This window comes from Ascidiella aspersa, chromosome 6 (genome assembly GCF_963924565.1).
Source record: "Ascidiella aspersa chromosome 6, kaAscAspe10.2, whole genome shotgun sequence".
Classification (NCBI taxonomy): domain Eukaryota; kingdom Metazoa; phylum Chordata; class Ascidiacea; order Phlebobranchia; family Ascidiidae; genus Ascidiella; species Ascidiella aspersa.
This window is the reverse complement of record NC_139452.1, coordinates 19376541-19398243: the sequence shown is the minus strand read 5'-3', so window position 1 is coordinate 19398243 and position 21703 is coordinate 19376541. Positions and strand designations below refer to the sequence as shown.

The following is a 21703-nucleotide window of genomic DNA, read 5'->3' as shown; positions in this document are numbered from 1 at the left end:
ACAAGCAGCTTCAGAAGGGGCGCACAGTTGTTAACACACATATGTGTGTGCATGTGTTCACTGATTGATAAAAACAACGTTTATTTTTTTATTTTTCAGATTTTAATAATGCATTGCTGTTTTGGCACTGGTCTACAATTCTACCATACCGCACATTAATTGAGTTAGGGTGCACGTTAGCGTGGGTCAGGTATTATTATTATTAAATAATGAATATAATAATACTTGACCCACCCACAACCCAAACGATAACTCCCACCTTAACCCAAATATTATACGTTGATTTAATAATTGTGATAGGATTCCAGAACACCGCTGCTGTTTTTGTTAATACGTTACGTTACTTAGATTAAATGACTTACGATATAAAAATTAGTCTCTACATTTATTGACAAACATTTTTATAATTAACGTAACTTATATTGTATCCAAACCTGAACTTTATGAACCGGTTTTGAAATAAGAATGGCCGAACCTAAGTGGAACCAAAACTTTTAATCTGCTTGAAAGTAACCTGAACCGTAACTGGAAAAGTACGGTTTGACTCCCTGACTATTATATTTATTCTTCAATATTTATTTGTTTCTTGGGCAATTTCCATTTTGACAACTCGATATCAGTCAATCCCCAATTATAAATGTATATGTGTCTTGCTACACCTAAAATTTTTGTCTATTTAACCAATTAAAAACACTTTTTTCGCACTTCGTGCGATCGCTTGTGGGGGTAAAGTGTGGCTCTTTGCGGTTAACTAAGTAACAAATGTGGCTCTTGGTATCTGATTGGTTGGTCTTATACCTAAGGTCTGATTTGATTGTTACACAGAAATTAAGTAAAAATATGCAAAATCAAGATAACATTTTTAAAAGTCTTTTGTTGGGAAAATGTATATTTTGGCACCTGTTTTTATATAAAGCAACTATTTAGTGTTTCAATTTTGGGCGCTCTTTCACTATTGTACGTGAAAAGTTATGCAAAAAAAAAATAATAATACCGCTTACCACAACGCATATTGTTTGGGTTAGGGTGCGGGTTAGCGTTTGGGTGAAGGTGGGTCAAGTAATATTGTGTTTATTATTAATAATAACTTGACCCACCCTCAGCCAAACGCTAACCCACACCCTAACCCAAACAATATGCGTTGTGGTATGCGGTATTTAAAGAAAATTTTTTTTAATTATTTTTACGACAATAGTGAAAGAGCGCCCAATTTTGCCATGCATCCTTCATACTGGTTCATATTCTTGTGCACGCTACTGTGCAGCGAACCAACCGGTTACAGAATATTATATATAACCATTGTAAACGTGATCAGGTTTATTCTACCGTAATTTTTACTTTTCCGTATTGACAAATTAGGGCGCTGGTCTAGAATCCTACCACAACGCGCATTATTTGGGTTAGGTTGCGGGTTAGCGTTTGGGTTAAGGTGGGTCAAGTATTATTATTAAATAAAGAATATATTAATACTTGACCCACCCACACCCAAACGCTAACCCGCAACCTAACTCAATTTTGTGCGTCGATTTCATAACTGTGGTAGGATTCTAGACCAGCGCCCAAATTAGACCATTAGGTGCTGCACATTAAACAAATGTGTTAAACACTGCTAAAAACGTTAAAGAAGAAGTATGTCCCAAGACAGAAGCTCCAGAGGTTTTAAAGTGGGTGAAGGCGATTGGACTTGTCCTGGGTAAGTTTGCCTTCAGCTATAACCTAACTATTATCGCCGCCAATGCCTAATTACTGCTCGTAATCGTTGTCTCAAGTAATTTCAAGCAGGGCTGATAACATAATATATCAAACTACAAATATCACTTAATTTTTTTGATAAGCATCGTTAAACCAAAGTTTCGAAAAAGTGATCAAATTAGTTTTATACGAGATACGGGGTTTCCAAACACCCCCCCACCTTGATATGCCACGACGTCTACCCCTAAACTGGGGGTCGGAGATTAGGTGACCAAAATCAATTTTTGGTTAATAAGTTCATTTTGAAGTTATACACGGGTATTTATATATCCCATCATTTGGATAATAAACATTACCTATATAGGGCACATCGTAATACAAACATCAAAACATTTTAAACAATGAACAAATTTGTGTTTACAAATTTTTCGTGGGCCAAAATTTTATAACATACAGAGCAGATTCAGCATTTTTTATTTGGTGGCTGTTACCTCACAACGTTAAGTCATAAAACAATTAGTTTTTAAAACACCAGCTGTTCTCCAGCAAACTGGTGCGCAAACATGCAGCTATAATCCTCTAGAATGCTGGTATTGTGTCAAGTTCTATTTTTTTATTAAATTCCTTACACTTACTATGGTTTCAAATATGTAAAACTTGTTATGCAGCTGTGGGAATGTCAATTTTGCCAGAAGAATGCAGTGTAATCGGTGTGGAGATGATAAAAAGCTTGGAGTAAAACGAATCAAGGCTGGTGGAATTCAAATAGGAAAGCATGCAGCTGAAAAGAGCAAAGGGCTTTTTAGTGCTGATGACTGGATGTGCAAAACGTATGTATGTGTCTGTTATTAGGGAGAGTTGAATATATTTTTAAATTATCACAAAGTTCAGCAAAAATTAATTTTCAAATCTGGAAAAAAAGTGACCTTACTAAATTCTAGCTGATGATTTGTTTTTTTTCATTTAATTGGATATTGTTCTTGAATAACTGCAGTTAAGTCCGAATATGTGTACTTAAAAAGGTAAAAGGTCAAAATTTTGTCAAAAAAATATTTTTGCTGGTCAAAATTTGTCAAAACTTTTATTTTTCATGTCAAAAAATAATCGCCCTAGTTATGATAATTACCCCAAAATTTTGACCACGTCTTTAGGCTACAAGTCATGCAATTTATTTTCCCTCAGCAGCAGCTTGTATTGTACTGACTTGGCACACTGCTCAGCGTAGATGTTGCGCTAATCGTGACATAATGAAACCCGTGAAAAACGATCTTCGTTTAGTTTTGCTTGTAATTTAGCGTAGTCCCATATATGAAACTTAGGACACAGCGTTGCTGATCACCAAGATCAATCACACATATTTGACGATCTTTGTGTAGTTTTTCGCCTTAAGAAAACAAATTTGCATTAACCGGTTTCGCAGTTGGCGCCTGGCATGAGTGTGAACAACGCACGTGTTTCCTTTACTGGCATTAATTGTTTCTGGTTAGTTTTTTTATGATGTCATTAAAATTACTATTTTATGACGTCATTATTCTTTACCGGCAAATGGAAAATAGGGGAATTCCCTAAGTTGAAATTTCGGGACAACCTCTTTGAAACAATCACGCTACGTGCCTGGTTGTGTGCCTATATAGATTGACTAAAGACCTCCTTGAATTTTTAAACAAACAAAAAATCTGCAATATGTTTAAAAGTGAATATTGCTTACTGCTAAAACCGCTGCAATACGTGTGATAATACCCTTGACTATTATGTGGTTAAATCCCGCTGAACTAATTAGCAAGTGAAATTGCCTCTCAAGCGAGTGCAATACTCTAAATAAAGGGACTTATTTTTATATGTCTGGGGAAAAAAATGACGTCTCTTGTGCTCTCCCGCTCATATTGCTTTGATGGGCAACAAAAAAATAATTACAGATTATGATGGACAAGCCAAAATGGACAAAGCCAAAAATAATTACGGATTATATTTAGGAGTTAATAAAAGCAAAAGGAATTTGGGATAATTTTCCGTTTTTTACAAGATAAATTTTGCTTGATAAATTTCCATTAAACCAACAGGTCTTGGTCATAATACAATGTCTTTCTTCTATTTGAAGATGTGGGAATGTAAACTGGGCTCGAAGATCAGATTGTAATATGTGTAACACACCTAAAGTTGGCCTGCAAGATGAGAGGACTGGTTTAGGTGGAGGTTTTAATGAAAGAGAAAATGTAGAATACAAACAACGTCAGGTTAGTGTTTTTTTATGGTCTAATATTAAAAGTGTTGTTTAACTTACTTGTGTACCTGTTTAAATGCTCTATGTTTAACAAAGTATTTTTTTCAGGTTTAAAGTATATCAGTTTATTTGAAAATTTATTTTTTTTGAATAATCATTTTAATTACGATAAGATGCTTTTCTTATGTACACAATACATTTAATCTTTATATATAAAACTTTCGCCGAACCCCTTTTGTATTTATTATCAGATGTTAGGTCAGCGTTTTTTTTTAATGCCATACTTAATTTCATTTTTAATATTTAAAAAGAGTAGCAACTGATTATTTTAAATTAATACACTAAGGTTTTTTCACACTTTTTGTGTATTTTACCCAAAAAAAATTGTATATTACCTAGAAGTTTGTTTTTCACATCTAATGACAAAGTGTTTTATAATTATAAATATTTGACTGAATTTAGCATGTTCGATTTGTGATAAATAAAAACACTGTAAAAAGATTGTAAAACATTTTTTTAAATCAATGTTATTTAGGGTAAGTCTATCTTTAGGTTATTTAAACTAAAAAACATAAAAATTGTGAGTGATAGTGTGACTATTTTCATGTACTTCTGAAGTTGTATTTATCATAAAATCTTGAGGGAGATTACTATGTTAAGATCAGTGGCGTAGCCAGGGGGGGTTGGGGGTTCGGACCCCCCCTTTTCGTAAGTGACATTATCGTTTTTGTCAGAGTTTTACTCACCGTTCGAAGCTGCGTGTTTTTAAATGTAATTCGGTCACGTGTCTTAAGCTGCGAAACCAAAATTAAACGCAAAACGCCGTTTTTCGTCTTTTGTTTTGTCGACCGTGAACACTAGATAGTTTTTCTCTTTCGCCTTTTGTTATTCGTTCGGGTTGGCTAATCAGCAAGTGTGTGTTAGACAATTAATAATATAAATCAAGCGGTTTCCGCTTTTTTCTCTCTGAAACATCTAGTTAGGCGGTGCAGATATTTCTCGCTGTTTGTAAAAAACGCAGACAGCGTTAATATCAGATCTTGGTGTAAGACTGGGTTCGGCAACCTACTGTAATTCATCGGGCCCGTCGCCTCTTTGACAAACTATACACGAGTTCATTTCAAATACTTTTTGACTATTTTAACTAAATAAGTGCGAAAATTTTTTTTAATGATGTTGCTATACGTCTTTGTTAACGTTTGTTAACGTTTTGATGCTGTATTTCGAACTAGATCAGCGCTTCTTTACTGTTGCGCCGTGGAAAGCTGCTAAGTGCGTCGCGGACAAACCGAAAATGTATTAAAAAATATTTCACATATAACATTCTTTTATTTTCGGCAATGTAATAAAAACTTGCAAGAAATTTAAAATAAATGCCTTTATACCAAAAAAAAATCGCGCTCGCTTCGCTCGGCAGGTGCGCCCTTTATTAGCTTAGTTGACTCGGCATAAGTTCAAGCCAGAGGCTGAAAGTTTCTTGCCTTGCCTTGTTTCAAAAATTGTAGTCTGCCTTTGATTTCAATAAATCTCTTTAAATATCTGGTGCAAATTAAGTTAGGTAATTATTAGGATCAGTTAAAGTAAAACACGAGATCCTTAGATTTAAATCCAAATCTTTTAATTGAGGTAGCTGGATATAAAAAATGTAAAATGAGGTGTGTAAACAAATGAATAATTTGGACAAAGATTGGTGTTTCAAACATTCATAGTATTTTCATGAATTTTAATAGAAAAATTTTAAATACATAACTTGAATTAAACAAACTGAAATAAGTTAATTTAGGTTTATAGCCAGAACAACATAGCAGATTTAGACCATGATATAGGGCAGGGACGGGCAACATACGGCCCGCAGACAGCTTCTGGTGTTACATGATAATGGGGCCCGCGGCCACATTCTGCCACAATCCCTCACTACTTGCTTACTACGTACTTGCTTATTTATAGATTGTTTTGTTTTCTTTGTGTTTCTTTGGTTTGGGCATATTTAGAATTTACAAGAAATATTTTCACATGGATTTGCCCAGAAACGTAAGTTTGAGGAGTGTCAGGAATTTAACAAGGATTGAATGCCCAACTACTTTTTCACTCAAATCGGCAAGAATCAGTATTTTCTTTTGAATAACAAAATCAGAATGGTGAAAAACAAATGATTCCGGTTGCACATCAATGATGATAGAGAATGCTTGGATGTTAAGAGAAAAAATGAAACTTTGACCTAAAAATATATTTTATTGATTATTTTAAACAACAGCATAAGTGTCTTGGCGTCGTCAACAACACGTTTTTTATGTTTTACTGACTATTGGTCGAACGTAAATCAGCTATTTTTTCGAGTTTATGCAAAATTATTGAAATCCTTAGTTCAGTGGTTCTTAACCAGGGTTCGATCAAACCCTTTGGGTTCGACGCAGCTGTTTCAAGGGTTCGGCGAGAACGTCCTCTGAAGCATAAATGCTGTTAGTTCAAGCTAAATTCGAATCTCTTGTATGTGCCAAGGTGTCATGTAAGGTTATAAATTGTTTGGCCAATTTAATCTATATAAATGCAAGTTTATAATTTGATTACGTCCAGTTTTAGCTGCTGGGAGGAAAAAACAAATACTGAGTCAAAATGTTGGGTTCGACGAAAGCTTGCAGAATAACATAGGGGTTCGACAGTTTAACAAAGGTTAAGAACCACTGCCTTAGTTGATATTTTTGTCATTTCAAAACGTAAAATAACTATAAATATATATACTCGCGCATTAAAAAAGTCGTTGGATATAACTCAAAAAAAAACTTTTTTTATTAACATTTTAACATAACGTCAATAATAAAAAAGCTGATAATAGTTTTTTTTTTAATTTTGTAAACGATTTATGTGCATTTTTAATTGTTTTTGACTTGAAATAATTTTGACAAATTTTTACCTAACGTGTAATTATTTATCTCATAACATCTAAACAAACCGATTTTCGGTTTATAAAGTTGTACTTAGTTTATTCTTTAAGTCGGCAAAAAAGTGTTGCCGTGTTTAACGAGTTCAACGTTAATCGCTATTATGCGACAAAACATGCAAGCGTTGACAGTACTTAATCCGGCCCGCCAAGTACTTCATTTGGCCATATTTGGCCCGCCAGCCGTAGAAGTTGCCCGCCCCTGATAAAGGGGATTATTACATATAATTCCTTAGGTACCCCATTTTTACTTCACAAAAGTTTCGAAAAAGTGCCCAAATTAGTTTTATCCGAGACAGGTTCAACCAAAAAAGTGCTTAAGTTAGTTTTATTCTTATTTGAGCTACTTACGGAACAAAAAGTGCCTAAATTAGTTTTTTTAACCGACTAAAAGAAGTGCTGCACCCCCTCCCCCCAAAAAAAGTCTTCCACTTTCCTATTTGGCCCCTTTTTGTTGGAATTTTTTTTTGGGGGGGTAGAGAGAACACTGATTAAAACTGAGAAACTCCTGTTTGTTTTGCTCACAAGGTAAACATAGAACAAATATAACAAAATATAAAACCAAAAGGACAGTAAAAGAAATGCAGCATATTTATAATATTATTTGAATGTGCTTCTTGAAAGTTTAGTGTTTCAACCGGCTCATTTACCATGAAGCCAATTCTCCGAGCTCTATGTTAATTATAAAATTGTTTACAAATATATTAAAATTAGGATCAAGGATAAAGCAAAGCTGTTATGTTTTAATTTTTATTGTTTATGTAGTGCTTTTTACTTCACACTTGTGCTTGTTCACAAATGTAACACTTTTCAGTCTAATGTTTTTAATAAACTGGATGACTATAAGTTATGTAAAGTTGGGTTGCAACATGCACATTCTGGATTTTTGTTTGAAACGAAGCTTAAACATTTGACAACATTGTAACGTATTGTTATGCTCCTTAAAGTAAATGTCTAACTGAAAATTACAAATAGTACACCGAAAAGCCAAAGCCATCGCAGACTCGCCGAATCTGTCGATCTATGATGCAAGCAGAGCAAGCCAGAAAAACAACTGGCCTGCAGTGAGGTTCGAACTCACGACCTCCGGTTAAGCCGGGACCGTCGCTCTACCAACTGAGCCATGCAGGCTCAGAGAGGAGCGAGTCGAGAAACACCCATACTGAAGCGAGACGCTTTCTGTGTTGCTTTTTTACACAATGCAATGCAGAGGAAAAGAACGAAAGGAAAAAGGCAATATGTCCGGTTCGGTGCAGAATTACTGTGTGCGTCGGTAAACATAGAGCGCCGCTACATAACCCCCCTCCTGAAACAGACAAATAACTCAATAACACTGCGTAAAATAGGCGAATACAAAATCACGACGACGGAAAGCGAAAATAACTGCGAGCGCGCGTGCGTGCGTGCGTAAGAACTGTTCGTCCGAGGGTGGCGGTAACGACTCCGGTGGCTGACGAACGGACATCGGCTGCTGGGCATCTGAAGGCGGTGGCGGATCAGGTAGAGGTGATGGTTTTGTTGGTCGCCCTCTACGTGGAGGTTGAGCCACCAGCACTGGCTCTGAAAGATCCAGATGTGCTGGCTTTAACCGGTCGATGCTCACCAGTTTGTGCCGGCCACCCATGTCAAGGGTAAACCCTTTCAGGGTTGGGCTTAAGCACTCGCCCGCTCGCCAATGCGAGTGCAAATCGCTCCGCCTTCGGCGAGAAATTTAACTAGTTGGCGTAGGACAACTGGTGTTAAGCACCACTAATAAGCGAAATATTACTTAGCGCCAGTTATTTCCTTACACACTAAGGCGCAAATACACTCAACACTACACAAATAGTAAGGTTAATGGAAGTCACGTATGAAGCTCGTAATAAAGACTCTTTGTCCCGTTTTAAAAAATCGTTTACCGGCAAACAATCAAAGACGTTATTGGACATGTGATGTACCGAGCGTTAATAATTTTTTTCTGTATTTATTTTATTGTTTGTATAAGAAAATTATAGGCAATTGCTGCAGTTTTTGGACATAATAAGTTCGATTGCAAATGTCTTATAAAAATATGGGTAAGCAGTGTTTTTAAGATGTTTTGAGGGAGCGAAATGGCCCACTGAACGGTATTTTAAAGTTTGACCTTATGTGTAACTACAGCTGATTAGTCTACGTAATTCGGTTGTTGCGATTTCTTAAAGTTCATAGCGGTCAACCAAGACAACATTATTTGCTGTCAACCAGTAACTATAGTGTTAAGCGAATGTGGCATTTTGTTTGCGGCGCGAAGTAACCTGCGGTGAAACGTCCTTTAAGCACAGAAAAACCAGATAACGAAAAAAAGAGAGCGCGAGGATTTTTAGAAAAAAGGAAAACAGGCAGTCCGTGGCTACTAAATTGTCAGTGTAATTTTTTCACTGAAGATTGTAAAAAATATTTCAGCTAAAAAACATTGTTTTAAGCGTAAATTTTTTTTGGTCAATAATTTGGTCATTCATGCATGGAAATAAACGACAAGACTTTTAGAAAAACTAATGTTTACGTGCAGAAACCATAAGACAGGTTAACGATAACCCAAGAAATGACCGCGCTAGGACGAAAATTCGCAGACGGCGTGCTAACAAATTTGGCAAGTGTTATTTCGTCCGGGCGAGTGCTGATTGATAGGCGCTCGCCCGACTGGCGAGTGTAAATTTTTGCTTAGGAACAACCCTGCCTTTGGTGCCTTTTTTGATAACCTTGTATGGACCATCGTATGGAGGGGTTAACGGGGGACGATGACCGTCTCTGCGAATAAAAACGTAGGCGCTGGAGTTCAACGATTCCGGGAGCTCACTCGGACAAAACCGTGGTGAGACATCGGTGTTGGAGTCAGTTGACGAACTGTGGATCTTACCAATGGTTAAACATCAGCAGGCGATGGCGTTGTTTGCCTGGTTCTTACCAAATCACCCGGAACGGCGATAGGCGAGCCATACACCAGGTCTGCTGAAGATGCTTGGAGATCTTCCTTTGGGGTAGTCCGGATACCAAGCAAAACCCATGGAAACTCGTCTATCCAATTAGGACCTGTTAGTCGTGATATGAGAGCGCTTTTTATGTGGCGATGAAAGCGTTCCACCAATCCATTGTCTTGTGGAGGAAATGTACACGTACGGTGTAGCCGGATGCCCAGTAGTTCGTTGAAAATAGTCCACAACTCCGACGTGAACTGCGAACCTCGATCTGACGAGACGTCGGTGGGAACTCCGAATCGAGCAACCCAGTGGAAGGCGAAAGCTCGTGCACACGTGATGGTTGTCGCATCCGGCATGGGAACGGCTTCCGGCCATCTAGTAAAACGATCGACCATCGTTAACAGATACTTGTTCCCTTGTGAAGGTGGTAAGGGACCGACGATGTCGATATTGACATGAGCAAACCGAGCTTTGCAAAGCGGGTAATTAACCAAAGGCGTGCGGACGTGTTGGTGAACCTTGGCCTTTTGACAGTCCACGCATTGTTTAGCCCATAAACCAACTTGACAATGCAGGCCGTGCCATACAAACTTTGATGCGATTAGTTTGCGCGTAGCCTGAACCGAAGGATGCGAAAGTCCGTGAACTATGTCGAAAATCTTTCGTTGCCATGAGTTCGGTACAATAGCGCGCGGAGATTCGGTGAATACGTCGCACAGGATCGTTTGTTCAGAAATTGCGGTGCAGTAAGCCTGGACCTCCTGTTCAAGCTGTGCACGCGCGAGTGTGGTGTAGTCCATGTCGAGTAGTAACGTACTGATGGAACCGCGGGAGAGCGCGTCGGCGGCATGGTTCCGCTTGGCTTCGATGTGACGAACATCTGTTGTAAACTCGGAGATTGCGGTTAAATGGCGCTGCTGTCGTGCAGACAACGGAGCTGAAACCTTAGAGAAAGCAAACATAAGCGGCTTGTGGTCTGTGTAAGCTGTAAATACTCTACCCTCTAAAAAGTAACGAAAGTGGCGTATTGAGAGATGTAATGCCAGTAATTCCCTGCGAAATGAACTGCACCTTTGCTCAGGAGTTCGCAGTTGTTTGCTGAAAAATGCCAATGGCTGCCATGCACCTTCGATGAACTGCTGAAGAACTGCGCCAATTGAATGCTGCGAAGCGTCGGTTGTCACTGCGGTGGGTGCCTCGGGTAAAGGGTGATGCAATAATGTTGCACTGGCAAGGGCGCTTTTAGCTTCCGTGAAAACCAAGCACAAACGGTCATTCCAGGTAAGTTTTGTGGGTTTTCCCGCGAGTGCGTCATATATAGGCGACATAATACGTGCGGCTTCAGGAAAACGGAAATAAAAATTAATCATACCGGCAAATTCCTGGAGTCCTTTGATTGATGTGGGCCGCGGGAAATGTTTAATTGCTTCCACCTTGCTAGGGAGAGACGTTGAAACGCTTGCGCCGAATTCTTTAATCCAAAAGGCATTCGAAGAAATTCGAAAAGCCCAAACGGCGTGATGACTGCAGTTTTAGGTATGTCTTCTGGTGCTACGGGAACTTGGTGGTATCCTTGAACAAGGTCAATTTTTGAGAATATGCGACAACCTGCTATTCTCGCCGAAAAATCCTGAATGTGAGCAATGGCATAGCGATCAGGTCTGGTAGCTTCGTTTAGTCGACGAAAGTCTCCGCATGGTCTCCATCCACCTGAAGACTTTGGAACCATATGTAACGACGATGCCCAAGGGCTAGACGAACGTCGAATTATGCCCATTTGAAGCATACTGTGAAACTCCTTTTTGACGAGGGCGAGTTTCTCGGGAGGCAGTCGACGAGCGCGAGAGTGCACCGGTGGTCCATTTGTAGGAATAAAGTGTTGTACACCATGCTTAGGTAGTGCTTGCGAAAAGTGTGGCGTTGCAGTCCCTGGAAATTCAGCCAAAACTCGGGTGTCACATAGAGCGCCGCTACAATACGCCAATACTTGCACATTTTGTTACACTGGGGGATCATCAGTCCGTATCAATCAATGAAAGACACACAAACATATGTGTACTATTGATACGGAAGCCATATCGTTGCTCATAAAGCAGCTTCCGAGGGGCTAGATCAGTGCTCCGCAACCTTTTTCCACTTGCGGCACACCAACAGAACTAAAAATATTCGGCCGCACACCAACAGAACTAAAAATATTCGGCGGCACACCTACGAAATATATGACGATCGACAATAGACAACAAAACCAAATATCCTGGGCTACCCAGAAAAAAGAAGCGATTTATGAATAAGCGAGCCGAAGGCGCCGACAATTTGAACTTTTACGTTCTATTATATGCAAGTTTTGTTGTTTTACGCTCTTTCTAAAATATCCTAATACGGCCAAAGGGACACCAGCCATAGAACTCAAATTAGAACAACATCAACGTCGGAATAAAACAAATTTTGGAATAAGACCAAAATAGAACTATAATACCTATAATCGTAATAGAGTCTAAATCGAAAGTCCTAAACCCGTTGGGAAAATGCCTAAATGGCTAGAATTAGGCCACCTAACCTCAAACCCATCCCTAAATTCATTACTTACTTCCCTAGTAATTTCAACCCTAACTTAATTTCTTACCCCACCAATAACACCAAACAGGAGTAAATAACTCGATGCCAAACATCCAAAGCCAGACTGATTGCTCCCCAAACGTCCAATACCCTCTTTGGCCTTATTCCCATGAATTTAAGACTTTTTCCGACATGTTAGGTATTTTTTAGAAGATTTTAGATTTAATCTGTCGTGGATATTGCTGCGATTTTGGCTTTATTATGACGTTGGCCTAAATACTATTGTAAATCATCTTGCTTTAGATACTGTTACTTTGTAGGCCTTATTGTATGGTCCTGGCCAAAGTCCTGTAAATTGCACCCCCATAAGGACTTTTTATAGAATATTGGAAAAATGACGTGACAATTGTCCTTAATTTGTGCCTGTTTTATTTTTCAGGACAGCAGACAAGGTTAATTTAACAATCACAAAATGCCAATAATGCATTTACAGTGATATTTCATTATGGTTTCGCGCGTTGATAATCTCCCTTTCCACTTTGTGTAGAGTTCGAAAAAATATATTTATACTCTTGATAGTTGTGTTGGTTAATAAAATGTTTTGAATTCACGTTTTGGCGGTTGAACATAGGTTTAAAAAAAGTTTTAACTATAAACGAAAGTTCATAAAGTTACATCTGGATTATTGCATAGGGTATAAATGCTTGCCTTGATGTACCATTTTTATGTTAATTCTGCTGAAAAAAGTACCCTTAAAAACACAATTAAAACCTACGGTAACGTCGCTGCACACCTGGCATGGTCTCGCGGCACACCGGTTGTGGAGCACTGGGCTAGATCACAGATGTTATTAAACACATATGTTTGTGTGTCTTTCATTGAAAATTACAAAGTTTGCAATATAACTTAATTATATGGGTAAAAATGTATTTTCGGAACACATCTTGTTTTTGTCTGAGTTTTCATTTTGGTTTGGTTTCATTTGGTATGTTTTAGACAGACTTTGTATAGAAAAAATATACATCAGAATTCTATCACATTTTTCGACATAGTACAGGGATGGTATGTTAATGCAGTTTTAGGGGTTTACAAGTTCACCCCCTTAGAAGCATTCAATTGGGGGTCAAAAAACAGTGTAACATTAATAAGTTTGTTGTTGCTCTTTACCCTTATCTAGTGTTAGCAACATCTCAAATACAGGATTCGTTTATATTAGACATAACACTTGTTTTGTTCTACTCATGAAGCAACGAAGTGGCATCATGCTGTGCATTGCTTCTCCCAGGAGCAGTTTTAAAATTTTGCAGAAAGTGCACAAGTTATTAAAAAGAAAATGGTCAAAATTTAGATTCCGCGGAAAACCTTTAGATTTTTTTGTTCTTCAGTTTTTGAGTCTTATATCCTCGGAGCGACAGAGAATAAACCGAAGAACTGAAATGACACAGCCTCTTTAGCTTAGTAAAGAACAATTTGTTTTGGTGAAATTACAGGAAACAGAACAAATTGTTTCATTAATATATGTGGAAATGCAAAAATGGTTTTACAAGAGCTGTTGCAATTCGTTCGTGTTTAAGCATTTTGTTTTGGTTAAAAAAAACGTCCTGGAATTATGAAAGTTTGGCACCTATGTGTGACACATTATAATTAAATACTCCAAGGCATGCTAATATGAGAAACAGATTAAATAGCTGTGAACTTGTTCAATATCGAGATAACTATGCACCGGGATTGAGCCTTTGGTCTGATATAATAAGTTGCTGGGTTGAGATCAGTCGGTCTAGGTGTATTTTGCTCAGGTTTGCTCTATATGAATATCTCTAAAAATTTCCCCAAACAAAGTTGCTTAAATTCACTTGTGATTTCTTGTCAGCACCATTCATTTTTTCTTGCTAAACATTAGTCTCACAAATATAATTATTTTAAATAGACCCCTGGTATAACTCTTGATGAAATGCCATTTGAGAAATTATGCCCGAGACACTTGTCCATTGTATTTTCATTGTACTTTATATAGCTATCTACGTAGAAAATTTCCTGTTTTAAGGTATCAGATGATGATGATGAATATGATGAATTTGGGAGAAAAAGAAAAAAGTCAGTGAAAAACAATAACACAGTTTCTTCCTTTTCTTCTGTCAAAGAAGTTATCTCAGATTCAAGTGATGAAGATTCAGATGACGAAGATGGAGATCTGTCAAAATATGATTTGGAAGATGATTCTGAAGATGATAAGGTTTTATATTTTTTAATTTCACTACAACAAATTTATTAATGTATTTATTTAACTTTTATTGTTAAACACTACACTAAGACAAGATTTTGTAATAAAATTCCTATATTTTATGAGTGCAATAACTCAATACCTTACAAACTTCATATTGTGAAAGCAGCATAAAGCATCTAAGTTGTTGTAGACAATAAACCAAAATAACACTGCAAAACAGACATTTTGTTGTTAATGTCGCAGCAGTTTATGGGGACCAAAATAAAAACCTATCCACCATATGTCCAAAGGCGTCTCTCAGTCAATATGGAAAACTTTTAGTGTAATAAGTTGGCTCTCAATAACTGTTTCTTATACTGAAGTTACATGTTTTTTGAAGGTAACATATCAGGAGTATAAAAGAGTTTTGCATATAGTCTGTTGTCAAAGTTGTTTAAGAAACCATGGGCGTTTAACCATTTTAAGAAAAAGGTGATTATTTTTTAAAACTTGGTTAAAATTCACTTTGGTCAAAATGGAAAAGTCCTTTTTTCTTCAATTGCGATGCTTCTTATTTGTTTTCGTGGTTGCTATTTTGTTCATGATTATTATGGCTTTAGGTGCAGTTTGTACTTTGTTCCGTGTTTTTGGTTCTGATTTGCAATAGGCCCATTTCATATTACAGGAGCTATGTGTAAAAAAAACATTAGAGTCTGCAGCATTTTTTTGCTGGTTAGCAATACATCAAAAAATGCTCCTAATAACTGATACTTAACACCAAAACAATAATACAGCCATTCAAACAACAATGCCGTGTTTAAATTAATGTATTCCTAGTATGATCAAAAGTGTACTGCCCAAAATGGCCTTTAACCGTAAATTACGATACCTTTTACGGATGTAGAATTCACATATATTATGTGTGTATTGTTGTTTTAAGAATGACGATGTCTCAAAGTATGACCTTGAAGCCTCCGACAGTGAAGAGGGAACAAGGTACATATAAAACTAACTGTTATCATTTTTGAAAATCGTTGAACTATTCAGCGTTTGTGCACGACATCAGAAAAAAATAATAGACGAGGTATTAAATACTCCTTTTTTGTACCAGTAAGTTCGGAATATAACTAGATGCCCGGCTTGTCCAATATTATTTACCAGCTTATTTCCAACTGGAAAAGGACTACTGGGCGTTCCCAATGTTGTAATTAAATTACCGCTGCAATAAACTTAGTAATTTGCGTTCTCATAGAATGTTTGGCATGGAATGTAGAAGTCCATCACCACGTGGGTCGTGGGCTCTTTATCACTATTGCTTATTTCGTTAGTATAGCCATGATGATAAAAACGAATGTGGCTATTAACCTGTCACCAAGTGATGTTTTGGATAGCGTAACATCCTCCGGAAAAGTGCTGGTCTTATTTATGTTTTTGGCGCTAATTTCGCATATTCTAAATCCGGTATCGGTAATCTACGGTCCGCTACCTCTTTCAAACTGGGAACGATGCCATTCATTATGTCTTTTGTGTTTTTCAACTATATTAAAAGAAAATAATTTTGCGCTTTGCACTAATGTTAGTTGCACATATACTTTTTTGCGCTTTTGGAGGAATATTTTAAGACCAAGGCCGTGCACAGCGTTCTTTGTGACCCTTGCTCGAATAAATAAAAGTTACGAAACTTGCGCTATGGTTTACGTGGTCTAAACGTGACGTAATAAGAACCAATGTTTTAACACTTGGGGTTCTCAATTTTGAAGTTTCAAGGACGAATTTTAATATTTTGATTTTCTATCAATTGTGTCTATTTAGGGCAAGTGTCATTTCCTGCGTTTCCTTGTACGTGTTGTTTCGCTTTGCCTATGTCTTACAAGGCCTTGTCCCTTGATGTGTTCCCAATTTATCCCTTTATAGAGGGTCATGCTATTTTTGGCCCAATGCTTCGCTTAACCTAATAAATCAGAAGTTCTCCGCATTTTAGAGATAGCAAAATTAATATTATAACTAAATGATATGCAAAAAGTTAGGTTTTCTTGAAAACTTTCCAAAACATAAAAATAAAAACTCCTAAGGTTTATCTTTTAATTCGTGATGTTTAGTATTCAAGTAATTTTGAAGGCTTCATTTCATCGTTTGATAACTTTCTGCTACAAATTAGACAGAGCGGACTAGGTGCTTCTGAATCACCCTTTTGAAATAAATCCGTTCATTAGGTGCGACTGATTGTGTTGGCGATGAAAACAAGTTTTCCATTTTTTGAGGTAATTGGCCCTTTTCGTCCTTAACGCCAACTTACCATATTGATAAAATCAACACACTGGTTATTACCCAACATAATTTTATTGAGCAAGTTTTCGTCTTTTTAAGCATACCTTGCAACCTGCATCCCGCGGACCGCCAAGCAATTTTACCCAGCCCGCGGCTCATTTTAAATAAACCTTTTGTAAGCAAAAATAGCCCTTTACGTTTTTTACTTGAATTTAGAATATTTTATTGAATAAATTACACTTGTATACCATTTTTACCTATTCCTACTCTTAACACCTATTTCCTTATCTTTGCTTGTCAAAATAAGGATATTTTAAGCAATCTTTTGAAAGAAGTCACACTTTGTGTTTTATATATATTGTATATGTATTTCAGATCTTCTTTTGGCCAGGTCCCACACGACATTTTTATTTTACATGAAGCCCGCTGTCATAAATAATTGCCCACACCTGTCTTAAACAAAAATCATCATCAGGCTTATATACGATTTGAGTAGCAAAGCTCTATACTGAAAAAATACGCATAAGACACAACGACTAAAAAATTGCTTAAACGTATAAATCTTACTAACAAAAATAACATTAACCTTGTAAGGTTTGACAAACAGGGCTCTATGATGAGAAACATCTTAATCTTACTAACAATAACCAGGCTAAGTAAAGGCTACCAGAAATAACTATAATAGAAACAGATTTGTGATCAATAGGGCCCGCAAAAGTCAATAAAGTTAAAAATTTTTAAGGACCTCGTCTGTCCACGAATCAAAGAATGAAGTTGTTTTCAGTACCTAGGGGACTGTTTCTAAGAAGTTTATAGGTTAAAATAAAGTTAAAATTTACAATAAGGTTAAAATCTTTTAATAAAGGCAAAATTTGTCAAATTATGGCTTTTTTCTTGAGAGTAATTTTTGTAAAAATCGTCGTGGAAGCATTGTAAATGGGGAACTGCGACACAATTAAACCATATTAACCCACAAAAGCAGGCAAAATGTCACAATGCTCACTTGGATCAGCGGTAACTTTTATCACAAATTGTCCATTTTTTTTATTTATTGTTACGTATTTAAATAATTCTTATAAGACACTATATCTTCATAAACGTGGTCTTTTCTTTCGAATATCAACAATTTGAATTTAGAAATAGCCTACTGACATTCTGTAAAACAAAAATGCCTAAGCAAGCTAAATCTATCGCAAAAAAACCTGATGCACTTTTTATAATCCATAAAACAACTTGACTTTGCGCCAAAATATTACGTTTGGGTCTGCAAACAACAAAATATTATGTTTGGGCAACTGGCATCAATTCAAGGAAGAACTGTGGCCTCTACAAACAAGCAATTTCGTTAGGTTAAAATAAAGTTAAAATTTGATAAAAATCAAGGTAAAAATTTTTTTTTTAGGTTAAAATAAAAATGACCCTAGTGATCAAAATATGTTTGTTTTAAAAGTACACAAGACAACACATATAGTTACGTCATACAAAAACTTAAAATAATAGCAATATGAAAAGGTATAAACCACAGACCGACACTTAAAAAAGTATGGAGTAAGAACAAGGCTTGCATTGGCTTTTTGACGCAAAATTTCAAAATCTGGCTTTTTTCAACGTGGTTGACGTCAAAAATTTATTCAGCTTCTTGGCCTTTTTCTGTCATTTTTATAGAGGCTTGCTTGAACTATAGTTAAAACGCATACGTTTCTTTCGAAAACTTTTCTGCCTAAACAACAAAATAATATAACATTTTGTTGTGGAACTTTGAACATTGTTTGCATAGTTTTATTCTATTCGACTTTAGGGTGAGCCAGTGGCGTAGCCAGTCGAAAATTTTGGGGGGGGGCCAAAAAATTTGGACTTTTTTTGTTTTGCTTTTGTCATTGTATTAACTGCCGTGACGAACACAAAAACAATGCTAGCAAACCTTTTCGGGCAGCAACTGACTGAGTGTTAACGCAATACTCAAAACCACATAAAGAGCAAAAACTGTCTAAAAGTAGTAAAACTACCTTAATGTATAGTAAACGTAATATTAACTACATCGTTTGTGACGTAACAATGCATGACAATTAAAGGTGTTGTATGCCTGTGATCGACTAATGTGGTACTGCTCATAAATGCTAAAAAACAAATTATTAAGAGTAAAATTTTTATAAATTTTGGGCTACGCCCATTTTTCGATATATTGTACGTACGAGGAATTAGATTTTACCAAAAAAATGCATTTTTTATGTTGTGAATGTGCTATGTAACTTATATGGCCACAGCAGATTAGTTTGTTTGGAATTATATTAGTGCTTGATACTAATTGTGATTTTTATCATACCAATCAACCATGGAGTATATTCAAACTAAATTTAGTTTGTTTTGAATATAAAAAGACTTCAATTGTTTTTAGCTGGATTTTTTGCAGCTTTTTACGTATTTAACCTGGCCAACGTTGGTTATAGTGTCTACTTTAAAAAAAAACGACAAACCGAATCACTTTTGTATATAAATATGTCACTGTTTCACCACATGGTGCAAAATAAAGAAATTTTGACTCATATATTACTAATTGTGTAATACAGTGGTTCTCAAACTGTGCGTCGCGACGCCCTGGTGCGTCGTTTCAATTTCCCAAGGGCGTCACAGAATAGTTCCGTTTCGTGGCTGAACTCAGTTTATTTTATAAAATGAGGTTAAGTGTAGTTTTATAACTTTTTCAAAAATCAGTTGGACTAAAATTGTTCTTTAAGTGTTGTTTAATAGATTTGAATTAACTGTTTAAAAGTTTTAATTCCTTACATGTTTATTAATGCATTGTTACGCAACAACAACCATTTATACAGCAGTAACATTGTGTAATTTCAAGTTAGCTTATAACAAAACAAACCTGTCTGGATGCTCTCAATACTCTAATTTTCAATTTGCTTCTTGAAAAGAGAAAGTCCAATTTGCTTGAAAAGAAAAGTATGACGCTGCCTTTAAATTTGCAAAGCATATTTGGGCAACATTTGTCCAAGCTCGAGTCGAAATTTTCAAAATACTTCCCCGATTTTTTTTCGAACTACGAATGGATTCGTGACCCTTTTGTACAACCTACTATCTTATTTTACTGCACAAGAAAAAGAAGCCTACTTTGACGTTTAATACAGGAAATCGGTCAACTTTTGGATTTCAATGAATGCCGATTATCCAGCTTTGGTGCACTATGAATTATTATCCCATTCGCCACGTTGTATTTATGTTAAGCAGAATTTTCTGCTTTGGCGGTGATAAAAGCAAATATCAATCACGAATTAACACAGAAAGAGAAATGCGTGTGGCAATTTCAAAAATTCTCCCAAGATTCAATGAACTTTGTAAAAACAAACAAGCCCACACGTCACATTAAATAATATGCATTGCCTTTTGTTGTTGTATCAATAAAACAACTTAAATAATAAGTTTTCTCATTAACTTTTATTTTCGGGTGCGTCGCAAGTCCAGAAAACTTTTCCAGAGGCGTCGCAACATAAAAAGTTTGAGAACCACTGGTGTAATAGATTAAACGACCTTCTCTATTTCTAGAAATATGTAGAACTAACTTCATAAGTTTAACTTTTAATTAAGACAAGTGTTAGATTATTTGTATGCCTTTGTTAATTGCAGCTGTTGTTGTTTTTAGAAGTAATAGTCCTACAAGAAAACGTAGACACTCTTCTCGTTCTCCAAAAAGTACTGATGAAGTGGAAAAAAAGAGTGGCCGATTTTCCAGGTGTGCATCAAAGCAAGAAAAACAGTCTATAACTCGTTTGTCTTTCGCAGTATAAATAATACCCTTTGTACTTAACTTCACCAGTCTAACTCATTTCCCCAGATTTTTTAGAGGACGCTGACGTGAGAATTATAAATGAATAGAACGTTGCTTAAATATTAGTAATATCATTGTATAAATCCCATATAAATAGCATGCTGAATAATTCATCCGATTATGTAGTTCTTGACTTGTAAAAGTGTATCTCTAAGTACTTTCCACGTCATGTACTTGCAGGTCTAGGAGCAACTCGCCTATTTGCAAAAACGATCGTCTTCTGTAAAGGTTTGGGTTTGTGAGGATTATTTCCTCACATAGGTTTATCCCTTCACCGAAAGTCGGTGTTCCCTTTCATTACTTTTATCTATTTGGTTAACATTGTTTGTTAGTGTGAGTAGCCTGGTTAAGGTAAACCCCTGCACACATGGGAATAGTCAAAGCGTTCAGTTAAGGGTAACTATAACACACTTTTGTATGCCCACAGTTTTATTGTGTTTTTTCAGATCAAGAATTGGTGTCTACAAAATGAGATACGACATCCCTGTCATCACATGCGTGCAGTTTGTTTCGCAAAAGTTTTAAATGCCAAGGGCTAATAAAAACTGAGAATATCTGTATGTGGATGTTTTTTTTTACTATATTTTTTGTTGCATTGTTGTACAATTACTTCAAATGTTTTTTTTTCTGTTGTTTTTTTAACCAAACAAGTCGATACTTTAAAATAATTATCTGTTTTTCTAAGAAACTGTTTTAATAGTAAAATGCTTCTAGACCAGTTTTACGACACAATTTTACATCTTAGAAACATACAAGCCTCTACACATAAATCGTAATTTAAACATAAATAAAGAGTAAATTAGGATACGTCATACATCAAAAATTTAAAACTAACTATATTAAAATTTGTTAGTTGAAAACTTTTATATATAACAAAAATGTTAGCTTCTTAAAAATACGTAATGGCTTGTCCAATTTTTTGTTACAATAACCCAAAATGAAGGTTACCAAAAGTAGTTTCTCTGATGAGACGGCCTGTCCCATCTTAACCACCCTACATCGCCATATAAAGAAAATATACTGGCTGCATATAGTAACAAGATAATGTAAAACTTAC

The 21703-nt window shown here is 36.2% G+C and overlaps 1 protein-coding gene and 1 non-coding gene across 2 annotated transcripts; one reads left to right on the top strand and one right to left on the bottom strand.

Moving 5' to 3' along the window:
• The first annotated feature begins 1548 nt into the window (after nt 1–1548).
• Nucleotides 1549–21206, top strand: LOC146140624 (zinc finger Ran-binding domain-containing protein 2-like). The gene is made up of 8 exons (XM_083391967.1): nt 1549–1693; nt 2361–2522; nt 3791–3926; nt 14388–14576; nt 15487–15542; nt 20461–20550; nt 20827–20874; nt 21093–21206. The coding sequence occupies exons 1-7, from the start codon at nt 1632–1634 to the stop codon at nt 20870–20872; spliced, it is 741 nt and encodes a 246-aa protein (XP_083248093.1). The 5' UTR covers nt 1549–1631; the 3' UTR covers nt 20873–20874; nt 21093–21206.
• Nucleotides 7908–7982, bottom strand: Trnap-cgg (transfer RNA proline (anticodon CGG)). Its single transcript has one exon. It is a non-coding gene; the product is annotated as a tRNA-Pro (tRNA).
• Nucleotides 21207–21703: the final 497 nt, after the last annotated feature.

Excerpts from the sequence above, each read along its gene's own strand:
- LOC146140624 (XM_083391967.1), top strand. The coding sequence starts at position 1,632 with ATGTCCCAAGACAGAAGCTCCAGAGGTTTTAAAGTGGGTGAAGGCGAT. Across the intron at positions 2,523-3,790 it reads GATGACTGGATGTGCAAAAC|ATGTGGGAATGTAAACTGGG; the intron begins GTATGTATGTGT and ends TTCTATTTGAAG. Across the intron at positions 14,577-15,486 it reads ATGATTCTGAAGATGATAAG|AATGACGATGTCTCAAAGTA; the intron begins GTTTTATATTTT and ends TGTTGTTTTAAG.